The 22506-nt window shown below is 42.7% G+C and overlaps 1 protein-coding gene across 1 annotated transcript in view; it reads right to left on the reverse strand.

Moving 5' to 3' along the window:
• The window catches only part of gli2a (GLI family zinc finger 2a), a 106964-nt gene that overhangs the window by 81985 nt on the left and 2473 nt on the right, over nt 1-22506 (reverse strand). Inside the window, exon 2 of the mRNA XM_039818625.1 lies at nt 2328-2467. Coding sequence (XP_039674559.1) covers nt 2328-2442 — 115 coding nt within the window. The 5' untranslated portion in view covers nt 2443-2467. The remainder of the gene's footprint in view (nt 1-2327; nt 2468-22506) is intronic.

Below are 22506 nucleotides of genomic sequence, written 5' to 3' on the forward strand. Positions count from 1 at the left end.
ACATCAAAGCTGTGAATAATTATCAGTGGACAATGTGTTTTTTTATGCTGAAGAACATCAATCTCTGTCGGGAGTTCGCAAGCTATATGGTCGGACTCTAAGAAAGATGAATATAACACAGTGCTTAGGCAGAAATAATCAGAGTGTTAGCGAGCTTGTCTGCTCCACTGGCCTCGTACAGTCAACACCAAAGTGAGGGATGACGGAAAAATTCTCTCTGGCAAACTTTCTCACGATATAATAAGGGCCGTAAAACAACAAGTTGGCCGATCTGTGTTTGAAAGCGTCGCTCTTCCTCTATACACAGCATATCTGAGCGTCCATATGCTGGTCTTGGGTATGAAGTAGGGAGGAAGGGGGTGAATCAATCACAGGTATTCCTTTGAAACCGTGAGATGTTTTACAGTCTCGGTACCTAATCTGGACACGTTACTCTGACATGGTAAAGCACAAGCCGACACAGACTCGTAAATCCCGGGGCGGCGGAGTCAGGTTGCAAGGGCCGTGCCTGTGGATGCACGCCCTGTAGCTGCGAGACAGATGCAGGCTGTCCCACAAAATGTGTATGCCCATTTAAAACCATTAACAAGGCCGGGAGAAAGAAGCTTGATTCCTATCATAAACCCAACCTGCATCCCTGGCTTCTATCCTCTTTCCTTTACTTCCCCTTGGACCCTGACACACACTCTGCGTTAGTGGCCACTCAGACACACTTCCATTATGTCTTGACACTCAGTTCAACAGGGCAAGACACGTCTCTATGAAACACAAGCACAGTGAGCTCTCATGAAACAAGTTATGAGATTCGCAGCCAGCTGACACAACGGATTAGGGTGAACAAGATGTTCTCAGGATGTTCCTTCTTAAGTTACACTATTGTCTCGTGCAGGTTCATTTTCAAGCTTATGAGAATGCCAATGTAGTCTGCGTGGCTTGGAGTACTTTGCAATTCCATTTCAAGTACAAGTAGTCTGAATAAAAGAGGACCTTTAAGTAGGCCAGGTTGTGACATCTTAAGAATGCTTCCAAGCTACTTGATTTATTCACATTTGCCCCACATCTCTGTGTCCGCATGCATCCTAATTTGTGAACCAGTTCCAATAAAAAGAAAGAATAATCAAATTGAAAACAAAAGCAGAGCATTAAAACTATCTAATGACATACTAACGTCCTACTTTTACTGTTCCCCAGTGTGACAAAGTGAGCTTTGTGATGGCAGGCCAGCAGGCCCTTCATTAGACAGTGAACCAACTTGAATGATATGTTCCTGCAGTGGCCCCTCAGATGATGCCAGTGTGTCTTCCTGAGGGGGTTTCACTGTCCACCAGCCGGCTCCACCAGCAGGCGTTAGTAATTTATAACACTGGTACCTCAGAGGCCTGAACAAGGTCCTTAAACCTCGTTAGGAGGAGTTTTCATCACGCATTCGCTAATGAAAACATGAGCTCATCTTTTAATTATGACCCCTTTATAGTGGGAATTGTGCACACCCTGCACCCTCTGTGGTACCTCACAAGCACAAATAAGCCCTGATGGGTGCAGACTACTTTTCTTCAGTGGTGCAAGGTTATGAAAATTCAGCCCCCACAGCCTATGACACAATGGTCATAACTGTGTAAATGACTTAATAATTCATGTCATGCGCAACATTTCTTTCTTTGCTGCATGGTTAGAAAAACGTGTGGCCTCTTTGTGGAGGTGCCAGGGAGGGCACACTGAAACGTCCTAGATTCTCACCCCACATCCCTAAACAATTAAAGCTCGTGGCTCCTCTCGTGGCAGGCCACCAAGCCCCATCATTAAGCAGAAATACCGCCACAAATGTCATACCATATCTTCTTAGCATTTCAAAGGTGCCTCCCTGCACCCAGCCTTTATCTGAGGACTCTGATACACCATGTCGTCCACTGCTATGCCAGCCTTCTTTAGTAATTCATGAAATGTACACTCGGGAGGTGAGAACAAGGTCTTTCGACCTCATTATAACACTTTTTCATCACCCATTCTCTGACATCTCTGAAACACGCGGCCCTCTCTTGGTCTAACTCTTTTCATGTGCTAGCCAGCTACTTATGTGACTAGCCATAATGTTTCAGTTCACTGCACGCATGATCCTATGGGAAAAAACAAAAGGATACAACAGTGCTATAATATAAAAGCATTTAAAATGAACAGAGCTGAAGGACTGCCACCTTCTCAAATTACTGAATGACTCTGTTAACTATCACTCTGCAGCTAGCATGTGTAAGACCTACTTTATGTCCAGCCTATGTTGAATAGCTAGTATAAAGAGTAAAGGAGAAAAGTGCATTAGAAAATAGGTGTACCTCTGGTCAAAGTGGTGGGCGAGGGCTTCTTTGGGATTTCCGAGAAGCTGCTTCCATCCAGACCCGAACCCTTACACTCCTTCTTCTCAGTGGCGGTTGGAGCTGAAGTCTCCATGCTGCGCTTCAATTTCCGTCACAACCTAGAGAAAGCAAGACAGACACTAACATTAGGTAAAATATTTGATCTTGGCTGTGACCGTGCAAAAGAAAAACATATATTAATGCATTCAAAGAGTTAATAGGAGCTGTCATTTTGTTGTATGCAAACAAATGCATCCATGGTTTTCAGGAAGGAGGTAAATGACTATCACAATGATAAAGTAGTCTCATTTACCTTAGAATATTTGGATAGTGCTCCCCAAAAAACGTCATGTTCTTCTCAAAGACAGATAACAAAACCTCAATGAGTGAGATCACACTGAGTTATGGTAGCCAGCGGAGACAAACACACACACACACACACACACACACACACACACACACACACACACACACACACACACACACACACACACACACACACACACACACACACACACACACACACACAAACTCACTCACTCACTCACTCACTCACTCACTCACTCACTCACTCACTCACAGGTTTCTCAGTTTGATGTAATGAGTTCACAGTCCTCTTCTGTTTCAATTGTAAATGTGAGTGGCCCTTAGCACTGAGGTTTGAGCCACGCACACTGTGTCAATACCTCCTCATGTCTGTGTGAATGGCTCGAAGACTTGGCAACGTGCCACTTGTTTGACTTGGTGGGACCTACAAGATCATCCTCCGCCGAGAACAAACAAGACCCAGTGCCGGCCCGGGAGGGAGAAGTCATTGCACACACTGCAGCTAGTTTGTGGCCGTGGCTTTTCCACCTGCTTTCAGACACGGGTGAGAAAATGTCTGTGTGCTTTGACAGAGCGCTGAGATGACATTATGGCAAGGCCGAGCAACGTGGCTGTGATCGGGGGGGGGTGACTTCATGTTTCACAGGTGCGAGCGAGGAAAAGGACTTCTTTCCTTGTTTGGAAAAGTGAACAAATTTTAGTATGCACGTGAATGCTTTAGAGGCATCCAAACGAAGCACTTCAGTTCGCTCCTCACACCTGTTGGCAGCTATGTAAGTGTAAGTCAGTTGATTAAAACTTTACACAAACATACCAAAAAAAGTTATTTTGCAGTCTCAAGTCCTATAAAACAAGTGTTTATGACTTGACTTGTGCCCAAAGGACACAAAACAACACCCTGAAACAGCAATCCGGAAATCAGGGAAACAAATGTGATTTTTGGCTGTAAGTAAGACCATTAAAAACTATTCTAAAGGATCAAAAGACATAAAATAAATGTGTAATACTAGAGGGTATGAGAATATGGAAACACAAATACATAATGAGTTCTGAGAATGTAAAAAGGACAAGGTAATTGTTCAGTGATCTGGTTAGCTCTAGCCGAATGTTTGAAGCGCTGTTTTGGGTTTCATGTGGATATCCAACATGTCATCCTTTATTGTGACGTGTCTGTATTAGCAGCCATGTCTGTGACCCTTCGGAGGTGCCAGTCGCCTGTCACCGAGCCAATGTAAGCCGATTAGAGGTGGGTGACTAACAGGTTTAGGCTGCATCTGTTTCTTTTTTTCTGGTGCCAAAATGTCATTGAGTCTTGTCTTGGAGAACTCTGTCACTCTGACATCACCTTTGTGATAGAATTTAATGTGCTCTTTCATGGGCTTTTATCTTATTCAGAGTTGGCCAGAGAACAGGCTCCTTTTGGTAGTGAACCCTCTTGGCAAAGATAAGATGTGCCCATGAACACACCAGTGCTCACAGCAACAGAGTTTGCCTTTCAAGCAGCCCTGGCCCTTAAAAATAACTAAGAATCCTCCCCTTAACATCGCCGTCTGATGAACATCTGGCACCGCATTAATAGCTGTTTCCATGCTTTAAGAGCATGCCAACTATTTGCTTTCCAATTGCCTCTGTACCTCGAGCCAATATATATATATATATATATATATATATATATATATATATATATATATATATATATATATATATATATATATATATATATATATATGATGAGAGGTTTGGGGTACAAGCACCTGTAAAGGTCATTTACCGGGAAAAAAATAAAAACTGAATTAGCAGAGGCAGTTTATGGGACTAAACACTGTTAAATTAAAACTGCTAGATTTGAGCTGATTTCTGGATCCATAGAAAAACGTTTCCAGGATAAAGCCTCACGCTCTCTGTGTGTTGCCGTTCTCCAAATCCCTTCATACACTTCCAGCTAGCAAGTTACATGCTGAAAATGGTAAAGTTTTAAAGAAGATTCAGATCTTGTGATAAGGCAGGCTTGTTGGTTCTTTCGGGGAATGATGGTAAAGATTTATAAAGAATATGTTTACAGCATTTGCTCTTTAACTGGGACGTTTTGGGACTGACTGGTGGGATTACTGTGGATGAACACTGGTAAGAGACAATGAGGTTTAACCATCTATCAGCTAATTTTAATAGCTCATATTACTGTATTGTAGGGCTGCAACAACGAATCGATAAAATCGATAAAATTCGATTACAAAAAAATTTGGCAACGAATTTCATTATCGATTCGTTGTGTCGCGCAACTATTACGCCACTCAGTCGCGGAGATAAAAAAAATTTGAGTTGAGCGCAGAGAGGAGCAGCGTGGAGCGAAAGAAAAGAAAAAGAGCAGAGCGGGGGTAGAGGAAATACGGAGAGAGACCGGAGAGACCCGTAACGTTGTTCTGAAACACTCGGCGGAGGCAGAGAAATCAGTACGACCTAAGTCATCCAAGGTGTGGGAGCATTTCACACTAAATAAATCAAAAACCTGTTAATTGCAAGATAAGCAAAAGCGACACGGCATGGCACGGGCGCACCACGGTGATGAGTCAGCACCTAAAACGTAAACATGTTGGAGTCCTTGATGAGGAGGAAGAGAGTTCAACAGCAGGGTGAAGTCACTACACTATCCTCCTTCTGTTCCGTTCTGAAGTGAGGAACGTAGCGTCCCTCCAGTAGCTCTTCTGGTGCTGCTGTTTACTCGTTATCCAGCTGACTAGCATGACAAGCTAGCGTTAGCTCGTTAATAACAGTAGTAAAGCAGGGGTGGTATAGTTTGCAAGACTAAAGTCACGGTTTTATTCACTCGCCTTTTTTGGCCCATTCATTTTCATTCTGTCATGTATATATTATGTGCTTTGTCCCATATCAGTTATTGTTGACAAATATATTAGTGTGTGGTGTATAAATGAACGTAACTTGCATTTACTACAATGATGGTAATAATTTAATGTGTGTGTGTGTGTGTGTGTGTGTCTCTGCGTGTCTGTCTGTCTGTCTCTGTGTCTTGTCTGTATCTGCTATTTGGGTTACTTACCTTTACACAACTATTAACTAAAACAACAAGTATGTATGTATTGAGTTGATGTAAATTAATGCTTTTTTGTTTTTTTTATCCGATTCATCGATTAATCGAAAAAATAATCTACAGATTAATCTATTATTAAAATAATCGTTAGTTGCAGCCCTACTGTATTGTGTCAATAGTTCACTTCATTTAATATTGTATGTGGCGTTTTCTTTTCAAGGTGTAAAGTTCCACCAAAACAAGTTCCTTCCTGAGACTATTTAGCAGAGCCATGTTGCTGTGTTCATAGCTTAGTGCCGCGCAAGACGAATGTGATTGGTTTAAATAAATGCAAACAACCCAAAGTGTTTTTTTCTCCTATCCCAGAAAGCATCTGTGGTGTAGCCAGACCTGACTCCACAGCGCCGTTAAGTAAGGCAATGGGAGACTATACTCAAAATGTGGCCCCAACTTCACCCTGATATCCCCCCCCCAACCCACCCCTTTCCGTGGAACTGTTACATCCCCCCCATCACACACACACACACACACCAGAGTCTCCCAACAGGCCAAACCCGCGTTGCCCCCGATGACAGGGAAGCCCAGCTCTGACAGGCTGGTACAGGTGTCAGGAACCAAGCAGACAGATGGCAGGGGCCAAAGGCGAACAAACAACAAGGGTCCACTTCTTTTCTCATCTTCTGGTTGGCTGGGCAGCCCGTTGTGGCACGAACAGGATAAGCACCCCCCACACCTTCTCCTTTCCCCACCCTCTTGTGACCACAGGCTGGGGACTTGACATAGCAGGGCAGAATTACCCCCACTCACAACACACACAGTCCCCAAACTCCGTCAAATGATGATTCTTTAGTTTTCATGTAAGTGTTATACATAAATAACTCTTATGTTTTATGTTATGTCTGATATATCTCCGGTTTTATCTCTACCATCATGAAAACTTCTACATCTGGTGTCTTGAGGACCAAAATGTACATGTCCAAATGTACGCCCCAGGATCGGCTTTAATGTCTGATTACCAAATGGTTTCTGGGAACTGCAGGGCAAAAACACCATAGCAATGTCTGTCTAGCAGCCAAATCCCAAAACAGGAATCTAACAGATTACTGCTTTAAATGATTTATTTAGTTCATTTCGATGCAAAACTGCTTTTTTCTGTAAGGCTAGACTAACCATATCCGAAAAACTTAACCCTAAGTTTTACAGTGAGGCTGCTTTGTTCTTGTTCCTTCCTGCCACACAGCCACAAAACCGGAGGTTTTTTCTTTTCATTGAGAATGTCTTTAGTGCCTTTAGTGAATTATCTTACAAGCATTTAAAGTGAGGTTTGGTGAAGAATATATGTCTGTGTGTTTGTTTTTTTCCAAGTGCAAGACTGTTAGATGCCAAGAAATACGTCTTGTATTTTCTTAATTCAACAAATTCTTCGAAGCTGTTTTCAAACTCAGTCCGCCCACACAGGAACACTATTAATATGTTCTGGCTTATATTTAATGATTCATAACTGAAATAGTATACAGAAAAAGTCGGTTTTGTTAAAGCAGGGTTCGAGCACAGGGTGGGAAATATTCCCAGAGAAGAGTACAGTTTACAGCAGAGGTTGTACATTGATTTTCCTCCACCAGCCCTTGCTCTGATGGACCATCCAGACATGCCACTTAACCACACGGGGAACAGGAAAAAGACTGAGGTAATGGGGAAAGTCACTGCTATGTTTTCTTCTGCCCGGGTCAGTCTTAAAATCATAAGGGGTTCAGATCATTCCACTTGTTTCTAGTGCAGAATCACTCGTTGAAGTAGCTTTCTTTCTGAGAGAATGCCGATATCTTGAAACAAGAGTCAGTAATAATAATCACTTGACTAATGAATTTCCACAACAGTATCTGTGCCTCATCTTTTCTTCTCTCTGAACTCTTCTTCCTCTGTCTGTTCATTTACCTTCACCCCCCTCCACCTCAGACTCGCAGGACTTTTGTTATGAGACCTGGCGCGTGTTTTTCTCAGCGCCTCGGTCACTTTCAAGTGTTCCTCTCCACCACTACCGTTCAACAGCTCCCCTTTCACCAACACTGAGAGGAATGCAAACACACATCAAAAGAGGCCCTCTCATTTTGAAGATTTCCAGGCTTTGCTCTTCTTACTTTCTTCCATCCTATCTTTCAGTCAATGTGATCCGCATGCGGGTAAGCTCTCTTTCCTGGCAGAGCACACACACACAGACACACACACACACACACGGGTGCGCACAGTGCTCACCAACTGCTGTCCCACACTCTGCTCACTTGGCAAACACGAGAGAGATAGATAGGTGAGGTCTCCTGCCCCTACGCCGCCTGCAGAACTCTCTACTCAAGTTTCTGATGGTCACACTCATGCAGGTTAACAAAACAACCATCAAAAGCCCAAATATGGTTTTGTTTTACATATTTTTGTGTCTTTGTCTCAGACGTGATGTTGACATGTTATTTTCGAGAGCTGATAGAGAATTTATCGTGCCACTTGTAGTATTGCGAACAGGATTTTTCACCAGTGTGCATCAGGACTAACCTGACGCGAGAAGCCGTCAATGGAAAGTGATTGGAAAAGGGCAGGCACTTTCAAAAAAAATCTGCGATTGGATGAACCATCTGTCTATCACGTCCGCCATTGTTGTTTTGAACCAACAGTCGCGGCCGTCACTCACACACACCTAAAGCAGGGCCATAGATGCCAGTAGCTCCTCACCGGATGCTGATTGGTTCGGTCCACTGGTAGTTCAGACACAAATGCATTATTTGAAGCCTAGTCTATATCGACGACGTTCCACGTCCTGGACTTCCTTTCTTTAAGATATACTTGATAAAACTCCAAACCTGTCCTAAGCTGTGATACATAACAACACCGTCCAGTCTATGCACTGCTGCAGCTCTGAATCCATTCCTCCTGTTGCACCCTAAGTGGGCAAAAGGCTAACACCAATGGTACACTCCGGAGGAATGCTGGAACCGTCACATTTAATTTACAGGTGGACAGGTGTAGGAGCGAGGGGGGGGTGGTGCTGAGGGAGTCCACACAGCCTTGTTGTTTCTCTGGGCTTCAGCTGTACCTTAACTATATCCGGATCCAGAGAGCTTCTTGTATAATTCATACAAAATACAGCTGTTTTTCCCCTCACATGGCCAGCCCTAACCACCTTGGCCAAGCTTTCTCTGGTACTCTGCGACAGTTTCATGAGAAACCTTTAATTTAACTTACCAAATTAGCTTACTAAATACTTCCTTCCCTAGACAACACAGCTCATTTTTAGTCTTGGCTGCTACAGTACCTAAGGAGAGATTGGAGCAATCCAATATTTTCTTCTCAGTCTCTTTTTGTTATTATTGTTTAAACCTCATTTTTTTGGAACCTAACTACTTTAACACTGTTTACAATAAAAAATGTATTTAAACATCAAACTGTTCAGCTCATTAAGGACATTATCAAAATTATTTTTAGTGTTCGTATCTTCGGAACATTCCGAAATAACGTTTTTGGGAAATTTCCCCCCATTCATATGAGTGGACCGCTCATACATTATTTTCATGAAAATACAGAAAAATACAAATGACATAAAAAGCTATATAAGCAAATTGCGCTATGAGCCTTGAAGTGACAGGAGTGCTATCCAACGGCCCCATTGACTCCAATGTTAACTGCGACCAGAATTTTTAAGAGGGAAGCAAAAAAGTGACTTTCTAACTAGCTCTTTCCCCCACATTTAACACCATGAACACATATTTTAGAGCAATGTGCTCAGCAGAGTCCCCTATCTCTAAATATATCAACATTTACACAGGAATTACGGTCTTTGAAAATAAGCCAGAGTTTGAGAGGTGCCTCTCGCCTGCAAGTGAGGACACACAGCTGATTGAGATTTGCTAATTAGATCTCTGTCATTAAACAACCATGCGTTGACACTTCAGTGAAACTCTTTCTTCATACTGTACTATATGCTATCTCACAGCAGCTTTCAGATAGCACAACACTGGTGTTACTTACAAACATTTTTACATTTTAAATGTATTTCAACTCTTTTTGTTGCTAAAACTAATTGTTTCAACATTTAATCCTTTGAGTAATGAGTTTGAGTCCTCCTTCTCATGTTAATCTCTATTTAGGGACCAGTATGTGCCAGGAGTCAGTCAGTGGATTCTTAACTGATGGGACGCACACACACACACACACACACACACACACACACAGAGCAATGGATTTTCAAAATAAAAGCCCTCATATGTCAGCTGGTTGTTGGCAGCAGGGCCCTGGAGTAAGGTCTATTTTCAAAATAAAAGCCCCAAAGATAACAGGAACTACTAGGGGAATTACTGAAATTATTGGGTCTTTGTAAATTATAGTGTGGTCTAGAACTACTCTATCTGTAAAGTGTCCTGAGATAACTGTTGTTATGATTTGATACTATAAATAAAATTGAATTGAACTCAAGCAGTCAGTGCTTATAAGACTTAGATCTCAGCTGATGGTTTACCCTTATTCAAACTAAAACATCTGAATGACACCTCAACGCTCTCTCTCTGTACACTTAAACTCATGTAAATCCTTACACTATATAATAACTCTCGTTAAAACATCTTTCATTGCTTACACTATACTTTTTATATTTTACAACCCTTTATCCCTTTCCTATTATTCAATACTTCTTCATCTGTACCTTCATATAAAGTCAAGCCAGAAATGCAGTTTATTTCCCAGTCATTTAACAAGTGGTCTGGCTCAACGGATGTACATTGCTGGGATAACAGCTGACATTCAGGGCCTCTCTTACGCGGCGGATGTCCCTCCCCTCTCACAATCTCAGGTATCTTGGCTTAGCGCCACCCTGGACAGTTGTGATTGGTTTTAAAGAAATAGGCCTACAAAAAAGCCAGAGGGTCCCCCTATCCCAGAATAGATTGGCAGTGAAGCCAGACCATACTCCAGCACTAACACAGCGCTGTGGAGATCTGGCAATGCAAGACTATTTATCAAGCAGTGCTGTTCAGCTCCCAGCTATACATGAAGTAATGCAGTCCAGCTTCCAGCTTTTCAAGCAGCCAGCAAACCCACCGCAATTTCTTCAGAAATTTCATTCTCTAGTTTTTAAAACCACATTCTAAAACTTTCACTTTTTGCTTTACCACATGTGAAACTGTATTCCTGCCAACTTCAATCCTTTCAATGATTTTTTTCTTTTCTGTATTTTTTTGGGCCAGGATAAAGAGAAGAAATATTAACATGCCTCTTGGGTCATGGTGAGGTGAAATAAAACTCTGCTCTAGTCAGCTTGAAATCAATCTGACAGCCACATTCTGCTTTATGATGAGTCATGCACAAGTTCAAGGAGCTAACTGGATTGCTTTCCCCTGGAATTGTACCTTGTACCTCATGTGATTGATTGATTGATTGATTAATAATCAATATTTTTTATAACAATAGATCAAAAGGTGTTGCTCTTAGCGACAAACTCATTAAGAATCCTCACCCCAAGATCTACGGAGCATTTTAACATCTTTCAGCTATTTTTGTTTTTGTTTTACAGCACACAACTTAACAGTTTTAGTTCACGCTAACTACTCTCATAGCGCTGCTTTCAGTCACCGCAGGCAATTGTGTTCAGCAACAATTTCTTAAAACCTACTCTAAACTATTAGCCCAGCACCAAATTGGCTAGCTGGTGAACATAGCATTGGTAAAGGTACTTCATTGTCACATACATGTAGTGAAATTCATTCTCTGCATTTAACCCATCCCTCAAGAGACTCCAGTGCCTTGATCAAGGGCACTGACAGGAAACCCACATGGGAAGAACATACAAACTCCACACAGGCCCAGAACAACCTGGATTTGAACCTAGAACCTTCTTGCTGTGAGGCCACAGTGCTAACCGTTGGGCCACCATGCTGCTGGAGCACTTAGCAGCTTCACAGCCAAAGAGTTACCTCAGAAGAAAGGGACAGTTAGAGACTAAAACAGAGCCAAAAGTTAAATGAGTAGTTGACTACCAACACATTCTCATTCCCATCGCGTCAAAAAGTGACGCTTGGTCAGGTGCCTTTGGGGTTTGTTGTTGATGCAAAAAGTCTCCTTTATCGTCATATTTAGAGGCGCTTGTCATTTTTTGACGCTCTGGGTCAGGACGTTCGTTTAACTGAAAGACCGTCGGTGTGGTTACAAAATGTACATTTCAGTGACAAAAACGGGACACAAACCCCCGTCTCTTGGGTGAAAGTCCTGTGTTGTTTGATCCATCCACCACCCCAACCAACGTCCTTATGCAGATTTTCGGTCTTTCATGCTACTCTCTACCGTTGTCGCTGTTAATACTACGTCATCTTAGAGCGCTGCGGCCGAGCTGCTGCTCTGCCCGGTGCGTTCCATACAGACGCTGAAGGGTGATTCTTGCGTCTGTATCTGACACTGAGAGACACTGACCAAGCGTCAGTATTTTACGAGTTGACGCTCTTCCAAGAACTAGGAAGAATCATTTCACTCTATGTACTTTAGATGCACACCGTCAATGTCTTATTTGATTATTTTTACTTTATACCTTCATACTTTTTCAAAATTCAAAATAAAAAATAAATAAAATTAATAATAAAATTTTAAAATAAAAAGAAAGAGAGCAAAATGTGCATTATACCATGGCAAAGCAATTCACATCAGACTGAGAATGTCTATGTTGACAGATGACACACTGCAATGGACGGCAAGTTTCAGAGACCTCTGGGGGAAGACAAGTTTAGACTGGGACAGGGCACATTCTCCATAAGTGAATCACTCTTTGGAGAAAACGTTTCCCTGTGAGGATTTGAAGCTCAGGTCTAAAAGGTCATGTAGTAGATTGTGAGAGGTCTGACAGGAACGCATTAGCCATTAGTCTGATTCAGAGGTTGAAACAACATCACTACAGGCTGCCACACATAGATTCAGGTCAGTCAAGCGGGAATAAGAGTATTGCCACAATATCTTTTTGCAAATCAGAGTGCAGGTTTTCTACAGGCAGGCCATTTAAGTGCTTCACATGGCTCAGTAACTGAGGGAAATTAGAAAGTAAAGGAAAATTAACCTTTGGGTGATTCAAATTCCAAACCAAAATGATGTATAATATTGATCTAGAGCAAGATTGTTCATATACATCAATCCTGTTTGTAATCATGTGAATTAGGGCTTTAAAGAAAATGCTTCTTCCACCTTTCTAGTTTTAGTTTTTTTTTTTATCTTTTGTTCGTTCCATACCTTTACAATCTTCTATCTGGACATGGGGACTCAAATCCCTTCCCAAAACCCAATCATCCAGTGGATTGCAGGAGATACAGAGTAATGAGCAGCTAACAATTGGTGTAATATAAAAGGCATCTAAAACAGCAGAGAAAAGCCCTGTGGATGAGTTCTTACCCCACCCCTGAACCTGACCTTTCCTGCTAGTAAAGGCAATATCCTGTGGTCGATCTCTCCGTCTCCCTCAACCAACACAAAACAGATGTGGAGCTCATGGCCTACACAAAGTCCCGGGCAGGGAGGAATCTACATGGATGTAATTTGGCTTTTTTGTCTCAGAGAATGAAAAAAACAGTGACGGAACAGATACGAAGCAAGGGTATAGAATAAAGTAAACCCTAATTAACAGGTGTACAAACTGGTAGGTATGGTTACAGGAGGATATGTGCTCTGATGGATCAGTTAGTTGAATCAATAGACAGAAAATCAGTTAATCCAGGGTTTCCCCCAGTGAATTGCAGGCTTGGTGGCCTTTGTTGCACCCCACCAGGCCTAAGCCACTGGGAAGTATTTTGTACTGTATTTTTAAGACATTTTTAAACAACAGTTACAGTGGGACGGTTCTGTTGGAAACTCAGACACAGTCATATCCAGTTAACTTTTAGCACTGACTTAATGTTTGGTTCTATGGAATCTGTTTTATAGGCTTTTTAAATTCTTAATTTTGCGATTCCGTCCATGAATCTGTTATCACAGAAACTATTGGGCTCTAATGCTGCCATCAGTCTGGCCCCAGCAGGGCCCTCGTTGGAAAAAAGACACTTGCCACAGGGCCTAACAACTTTTCTGGGGGAAACCCTGTAATCTAAGAGTCTGCAGATTTAGGGGAGGTGGCTATTGCAGTTATTTCGTCATACCCCAAAGTATTTCACAAATTGAAATATTGACCAGATTGTGGTAAGGTTGTGGATATGTTGTGGTTATTAAAAAACACAGATGTCATCCTCACGGTGGCACTAAAAACCAGCAGGCTTCATCCTCTGGGAACCATGAATGTCTGGACAAAATGACATGACAATCCATCCAATTGTTGTTGAGATTAATTGAATTGTTGTCCGCTGACGTTGCGTCCCTTGAGTCATGTCGCTAACGTGGGTAAGAATGCTAAATGTGAACATTTGCGGCTCATCTCAGATGCAAGTAATTGTAAATTGAAAAGCAAGCAATTTGAATATGTCAGCATATATATGTAAAATTGTAAAGTGCATTTTTCTATGTTTTCCAACATTTTATATTCTGAACTACTTTTTTTTGTTTTTCTTTGTATTTATAAAAGGCAATCCATTGATAATAAAATCATTTTGAGTTTAAAAGTGATGTTTTTATTGCTGACATATCACAGCTGAATGAACACAAGTCTGACCCTGTAACCATGTAACGGAGGTGTGTGTGTCTGTGTGTAAAAGTCACAGCTGTCACCGGTGCCACATGGCACACTGCTGAGTCGAGCCAGCTTCCTCTCTCAAGCATTTGGACTGGGTCATTCATCCTAAATGTGTTGTTAGCACTCACTCTCGACTGCTTCAGCTGTCAATAACCTCGCAACTACTTAAGCAAAACTGGCTGTGTGTGTGTGTGTGTGTATTTGTGTGTGTGTGTGTGTGTGTGTGTGTGTGTGTGTGTGTGTGTGTGTGTGTGTGTATGTATGTATGTATGTACGTGCGTGCGCGCGCGCGTGTGTGTTCCTGTGGAGAACCACAGCGGATATGCCTACAAGCCAGTGAGTAAAGATTTGGCCAAATCAAAGTTGGCTTTTGCTACACTCAGGTACACATTGCTGGCCCTTACAAGCCAGCTGCCGCTACGTTAAAGTCAGATCTCAGGTCTTTGGTGACAGGAGGGGGACTTCCCTTGAAGTTGGGGGGATGTCAGTGTCTGCGTGCGTGCGTGCGTGCGCGTGCGTGCGTGCGTGCTTGCGTGTGTGTGTGTTTGCTCAGGACCAGTCAGTAGCAGCTGTCGGAGCATGTCACCAGGTGAGATCTTGTGGTAACTTTTACTCCCTACATCCACACTAAGCTGGACAAATTTGAAATGCATCTTTTTTATCAGCCTTTATTTAGCCTGCGGCAATTAAATTCCCAGAGTGTCTATTTGCACCCCCAATACGAATAGCCTCGGCCACACAGCTGAGTTATTCACACCCTGTGACGTAACAACAAAAACACGTTGCTCGTGTGCACCGAAATCATGGCGGACGTTCATCTTCCATGACCGCAGAAACTGGCATATTAGGGAAGTTTTGTCTCTAAAGTTTATAACAATTGAATTTCTAGCGGAAAATGGATACTACAGTTGTGCTTTCTGTCTTCAGTGAAAGCATACAACTGTTAGTTTGTTAGTTAGTACCATAGTAGCCAGTGGTACTGTAAATGCACAGGGCTGCAAATAGCATACATTGATATTTGTACCAGACGGGGTATTATCGATTGCTGTGTGCACCGGCGGGGTACGAATAGCATTAATTTCTAGTTTCAAATAGCATACACTGCTAATTGTACCAGGGGTGCAAATAGCCTCACCCTTAAATTACTGTACTATTTTATGCTCATTCTGCTGTAAATGAGACAAGGGCGTAGGTTTTGTTTCAACATAGGAGGGGACATGTGGGTCATCCCCCTGAAAATGTTGATTCTGGTGAATTTGTATGAATCAATTTATGGTGCAAATGTCTTTATTCATGTATGTAAAGGAAATTATTATTCTCCTGTATTGTTCAAAACTTTCTGCATATTCAAAACATCATCACGTGTTCTGGGATGTTTTCTTTTTTTTTTTTTACTAGTAGACACAATTATTGTTAACAGTTATTTTTACCTCTTTTGGGGAGTGTGGATTTTTTGAAGGGGACAAATCTACCTCTTCAAAATATTGGGGGGAGGTGCATATCCTATGAAATGAGAATAACTAAATAACTAAATCCTGAGTTTGGCTGAATTAAAACACTTAATTGTGATAAAGAAAAGACTGGGTCTGTCCTTTAGATGTACCAACTGGAAGAGGATTAAGAAAAGGAGGTTGGGAAATATTGATGTGATGATTGTAATGATCGTGATGTTTCACCATTTTCAAACAAATCGATTAATCTAGAAAATAATTAGCAAAGTTGCAGCTCTAGTTCTGATTGATCTGGTTTAGTGTACCAGTCTGAGGTACAAATCAGACTCTTAAAGTAATTACTGCTTAAAAAAAGCTGTCTTCACCGACCTTTTTTTCCCTGGAATGCTTTGCTACGCTATGACCACCTGTTGACACCGCTGGGTTCAGTCTGAGAGCAGTCTGACATTACCAAAGCCTTGCATGTGAAACAACTCAGCGCAGAGATGACGTACCCCGCACGTAACCAGCGCGCTTTTTATCCCACTTTCTCTCTAATGAGCTGATTACGAAACATGAGCAAACCTCTTTCTGGCCCAGAGCCAGAGAGCGAGAGAGAGCGAGAGAAGAGAGGGAGAGGAGATGATGGCAGCAGCAGAAATGCTGAGAGGGACGAGGGGGAAGGCTGCGGAGCTAGTTGCTAAAGACAACCACATGTCTCTATATCCAAGCTCAACCCTGACTCTCTCTGTTCCTCCGTCTCTTGTCTCTGGCTTCTATCTGAGAGGAGACTGTGGCCTGGCACTGAGTCAGCACGATCGGGAATCTAATATCTCCCATTATATGGAAACGTAAGAAAAAAAGTTGCCCAACCGCCCAGCCCTTGAGGCTGCGTCGACTTTGTAGCTATGGGAGGGCCTAGAAGTAAATCATAACTTACAAACTCCTTACCCTCTCCCCTCCCAACACAAACCCCAGAGTTAGGAGAACAAACAGATCCCACCTCCCTCCCCTCTCTCTTTCTCTGTGTGCTGGCTGCATTTTGTTGTCAGCGGCCTCTGCGTAGACCCCAATCTCTGCCCCTGCGTCAGATTTCGGCCCGCGGCAAACATGGCAGACAATGCGCCATTGTCTGCGAGCCTGTGTCAGTCTACCTCATTAGCTCGCAGTCACACAGCAAAGCCTGTTGGGTGTTTGATGAGGAAGTGTTAATAATACAGTGAAGGGGAATCCTGATCCTTCTCCTTACAGTCAACAGCTGATCATCTTTTTTTACAACTTACAACATAAATTGATATTTTAAAGGTCCCCATGATGCTCAGTTTCAGGTTGATACTTGTATTTTGGGTTTCCACTTAATGTTGACATAACACATTATTTTTCTCATACTGTCTGTCTGAATATACCTGTATTCACCCTCTGTCTGAAACGCTCCGTTTTAGCGCCTGTCTGTTTAAGAGCCCCTCCTAAAAAAGCCCAGTCTGCTCTGATTGGTCAGCGTTTACCGGTCTTCGGCATCTACGCTCTCTGTGTCTCTGCACCGTCATTGCAGTCAGGGAATTACTGTAACGACACTGTGGCAACACTTTCTACCTATTAGGGTTGCACGATATTGACAAAATGTGATATTGCGATATCACATTGTGAATTACAAAAGTTACAAGAAAACGCATCAAAATAGTTTCATGACAAATGAAACAAGGTTTATTTCAACTGACTGTCATATTGGACTGGTACAACATGAATAAATAAATAAGGACCATGTCTACAGAACAGGACATGTTTTACTGGTTGTACAGTATAAAATATATAAATAAAGAGAACAGGACACAACTTTTCTTTCGCTTCTCTTATTCGTTCCGTTTTGTTGTCTCTATCAACTTCTTCACTTACACTGTCACTCTGTTGAAATATGCTCACACGTGGTACGCACCATAGGGTTTGTCACTTAGTCGACCCGTGTGCTGACGTGCACTAACATGTGCAAGTAGCACGGTAACTGGCCAATGAAACATTGGATCATTATAGCGTTTCAAGCGGGCTCTAAATCAAACACAACAATAAAAGCTACACAGCCAACGGATGGGACGCAGCGCTCAACAAAATAAACAAAATATTGCATACTTATTGCAACACTTTCGATATATTGCGATAACGATATTGAGTCGATATATCTTGCACCCCTAGATATAATATTGCGCAGCGTGATATTGCGATAACAATATTGAGACAATATATCTTATATATCACCCCTACTACCATATATAGTATAGTTGTGACATCACAACCACACAGGAAGTCCTGACAGCTTGTTTAAAGGCATATAGCTTAAATGTTGGGAAATGGTGACATTATACCAAATGTAATTTTTCAAAGTCCAAAGATATTCAGTTTACTACCATGGAAGACTAAGGGCCCTATCTTGCACTCAGCGCAATTGCCTTTGTACACCGACGCATGTATCATTCCTATTTTGCACCTGACGCACAGCGGACTTTTCCCTCCACAGACGCACGTCGGTAAATTAGGGAATGTATTTGCGCTCCAGGAGGTGGTTCAGCGAAAAGAGGAGGCGTGTTCCGGCGCAAACGTTCCCTGGTGCTATTTTGCAGTTTCAGAAAACAATTCCGCCACTGACCAGGAAAAACCTGGTCTAAAGTCAGTGCCGCTAGCCTAAAGTCAGTTGCGCGTTATTCAGATGCTATTTTAGGGGCGCATGCTTGGCCATAATGTAGCGTGAAAAAGACAAATATTACTGAAAATGCGCTTCAGGTGTTTGGATAGGTCAGGAGGCACTTTACAGTACAGTCCTCAAAAAGTCGCAGCATTCTTTGTGGCTTGTTGTGTTTTACACAACATTTCCATGAATCATGGATGTGTTAATGACATAAATGAGGAAATATTAGAGGACTTAAGGAGACGTGATGTTGAACTACAGTGGGATTGGACACTCGATGCGCTCCTGGTGCGCTCCTGGTGGAGATCTCTTTCTCTTCATTCTTCTCCTCAGCACCTGCTCATTAATGTTTTGAAATAAAAGCGAAAATGCTTACTTCCTCCATAACCTCCCTAACTTTAGTGCAACAGCGTACTGCGTCTGATGTCATTGTTATTGTTCTTTTGCGCATGAGGTCAGTTCAAAACTGCAAACAGTTCACACTGGAATCTGATATAGGCCACATTTTAAAAGGTAATGTGAACAGCCAAACAAAAACACGGATCTGAGCAAAAAATCTGAATTTTTGTTTCTTAAATAACACCAAAATAGTTGCAAAACAAAACGACTAATCATTGCACATTTAAAATTGTGATTTCAACCAGTACCTCATCACTAAATGTGCTGTTGATGGCAAATAAAAAGGATTCAAAACCTGTCACTTTCCATTGTCCGTGGAGTTTATCTTGTGTTGAGATAATGAAATTAGCTTCCCCATCCCCTCCTACAAATGAGCTGACCTCCCGTGACCTGGGCAGAGTTTCCCCAGAAGACCCTGGAGCTACGGCCACCATTGTTCCTTTGTAAGCCCATAGACTATGATGAGGTTACTGCTAAAATGCTTTTGGGAAACTGGGTTTCCGATGAGTCAGTACGTGAGTTAAGGAGTGTGTGAAGAGTTCGGCCAGGATGTGATGGGATCATCTTTGTGCTGTGTTGGTGATGACATACCATGCATCACACACAGTGCGTTGTATATACAAAACGAAATCTGTTTAAGCTTTCTTCTCTTTTGGAGATATTGGAGCTGGCTAAGGTCTTGTGCTACTTCTTCTTCTGCAGTTTAAGAATTACAGAGGCACCGGCATAGGAAGAGGGTTGTTAAACCTTGTCTTGGAAATACAGTTTTTCTGAGACAACCTATTTCCGCTGCAATTGTGCATTCCTGTTCCAGACAAAGTGCTCGGCCTCCAGTGATTGATGAGGTCAATCGGCCTGTAATGAGCTTGTCAGTTATTTTACCATACAGCCCTTAAAATGGCTTGTTAAATGCACAATCAGGCTAGGCACCGTTTCTCAACGCCATGTGTGTTTTTAGAGGCCTTATGGTGCAAACGTGTTCTTTTGACGGCGGCGGTACAATCCAGCGTGACCTCAGTTGCTGTCCTGGGACTGAAGTGCCCACTCATAGCTGCTCTAGTGTAAAGAGGGGGGAGGAGGAGGGGCGGGGGAAATGTGCGACCCCGACCCAGTTATGATGTGAGCCTATTTAACCTCGCACACTTGAGAGAGAATGAACAGGATGCCTCGAGGGGAGTGAAAAAACGGGGCGTTAAAACAAGCGGGGATTGTCCAGTGCCCCCCCCCCCCAAAAAAAAAGCCAAAAGGAAAGGAGATGGGATTCAGTGAAGGGCTCTACAGATGAATGTAAGTGGCCATCTCTCTCGTTCGCTCTCATATGAAGTGCAGGCTGACCTGATCGCTGTGGCATCGCCTGACACGTAGCTGCCTTTTACAGCCGCCTAAATGGCCATTAAAGTCCCGTCAATTCATCCCTGCACATGAGGGAGTTTCAATCCGCAGCACAGCCGTCCTCTGTGTGGAGAAGACACCACGACAGCCGATCACATCACTGATGCTACAATAATATTCATCACCATTCATTATTTGTTAGGGTAAATTATTAGGTAAAAGGAGGGATTTTCCTGACTCAGATTCGGCCCTTTGGGCCCTTTTGACTACACACTACAGTAAGCATGATCGGTCTGCTTACAGTAAAGGCAATAGGTCGCCTTGGTTTACTCCTCGACACAGTGGCCGCGTGTTCGACTCCAACCTGCGGCCCTTTGCTGCATGTCATTCTTCCCCTCTCTCTCCCCTTCCATGTTTTCAGCTGTCCTATTAAAATAAAGGCCTAAAATGCCCAACAAATTATCTCGTTTCAAGTTCATGTTCTGCTTGTCCAACGGATGTTTGGTAAATTGCTCTTAAACACAGTCGGAAGGGATCTGATTTTTCTCTAAATTTTTATAATTTTTGCGCTGGTGATTTTCCTTTGGGGCTGGCTAAAACATCTTTGGGGGGGCGCCAAAAATTCTTCTATGAAGGAAAAACCCTGTAAAAGTAATAATACTAATACTGATATTACGACGGAGGAAATATGTTTCCTTTGCTTAAAATTAAAAAGAGCTCAACAGCAAGGGCAATCCACTGTTCAGTCATCATTGTTTTGAGTATTTTGGGCTGAGGTAAATCACCAGCCAAATTTTACCCACTAACACAAAGTGTTAAATGTGTGCAGCTTTCTAACACATAACAAGGGTTACATATTGTGTTTAACGGAGATGAGTTACTACGTTTCACATTTTTAAACCATTCAGCATGAAAAAATCATAGAGAAACTGACTACTGACTAATCGGCTAAAGAAATCTTAGTTGACCAAGACCAAAACGATCGATGAGTCAACCAATCAGGGGTTCTGAAGCACTTACTCCACACAAAACACACCGGGGCTCCATTCACTTCCAGCCAACTTCACGGAGAACAATGAGGGCAGAACAGAATCACCGATCGGTTTGAACTGAATATCCTCTGTCTACCTCAGCTGAAAACAGCGGATCTGCAGCACATTACCGTGGCGATCACTACCAAGCCTGTTTGTAACTGGTAGGCTACCGACAACGTGATCTTCACCTGTTCAGCTGACTTTACCACTTCAGATAGAACGCGACTGTCCTGCTGTGATTTCATGTGAACTCACCACAGACAGAGTCCTTGTTCATGGACTCACAGCGGTGTGCTGCTGAGAATGAAAAGAGGAAACACTGGAATGGATATTTGGACTTATTTTAAACAAACACTGAAGTATTAAACTGCCAATTCAATTGATTCATTAATCGAAGGTGCCGGAGCGCCGTTCCACTTTAACCCCTGCGACTAATCAACTAACAGGAGGCAACCCTACACACACATCCATTCTCTAGGCGTTGTTTAAAGTCACTTCATTATGCGCTATGAAAAAAAAAAAGTCCAATGCCCGTCCCTAGAAGGGCTTTTTAAATAGAAACATTGACACCATAAAATACCCTACATAAAGCACATAAACATAAAAGGCACATCAGACGGAGCCACGGTGCCTCTGCAAAATAGCCTCGGGAAGGAACTTGTTTTGGTGGAACATGTGTACGTTCAAAAGTAGTTTTAGTCGTGCAACAGAAAACTCAGATTGGACAGATAGTCTAGCTAGCTGTCTGGATTTACCCTGCAGAGATCTGAGGAGCAGTTAACCATAGTCCTCACAAATCCACCGGGGTTTAGAATGCCAATACAATGAAAGAGGAAGTGGACGGACATCCGGCCGAAAAGAAGGACATCTGGCGGAATTTCCAGCGGCGCCGTGGATATAGACTAGGGAAAAGGCAGCAGCTACCCTTCATCCACAGCCACTAAATTCCACTGCAAACGTTTTTCAGCCGAACCACAGAGGCCTCAGAAGCAACCTACCCCCCCACACACACACACTTGCACACACACACACACACACACACACACACACACATCACACACACACCCCACTCCCTACCTACCGCATCCCCACACAGGCTGTGTTTGGGTCACCGAGGTGACAGGCTGCTGAACGGCTTCATCGGTACAGTGCCTTGTCTGAGATCAGTGCAAGGAGGGTTGCAGTGGGATGGCTGAGGGTTGATAGCACCCCCCCCCCCCACTCCAACTTCAGAGTTTA

The sequence above is a fragment of the Perca fluviatilis genome, chromosome 12, assembly GCF_010015445.1.
Source record: "Perca fluviatilis chromosome 12, GENO_Pfluv_1.0, whole genome shotgun sequence".
NCBI lineage: Eukaryota > Metazoa > Chordata > Actinopteri > Perciformes > Percidae > Perca > Perca fluviatilis.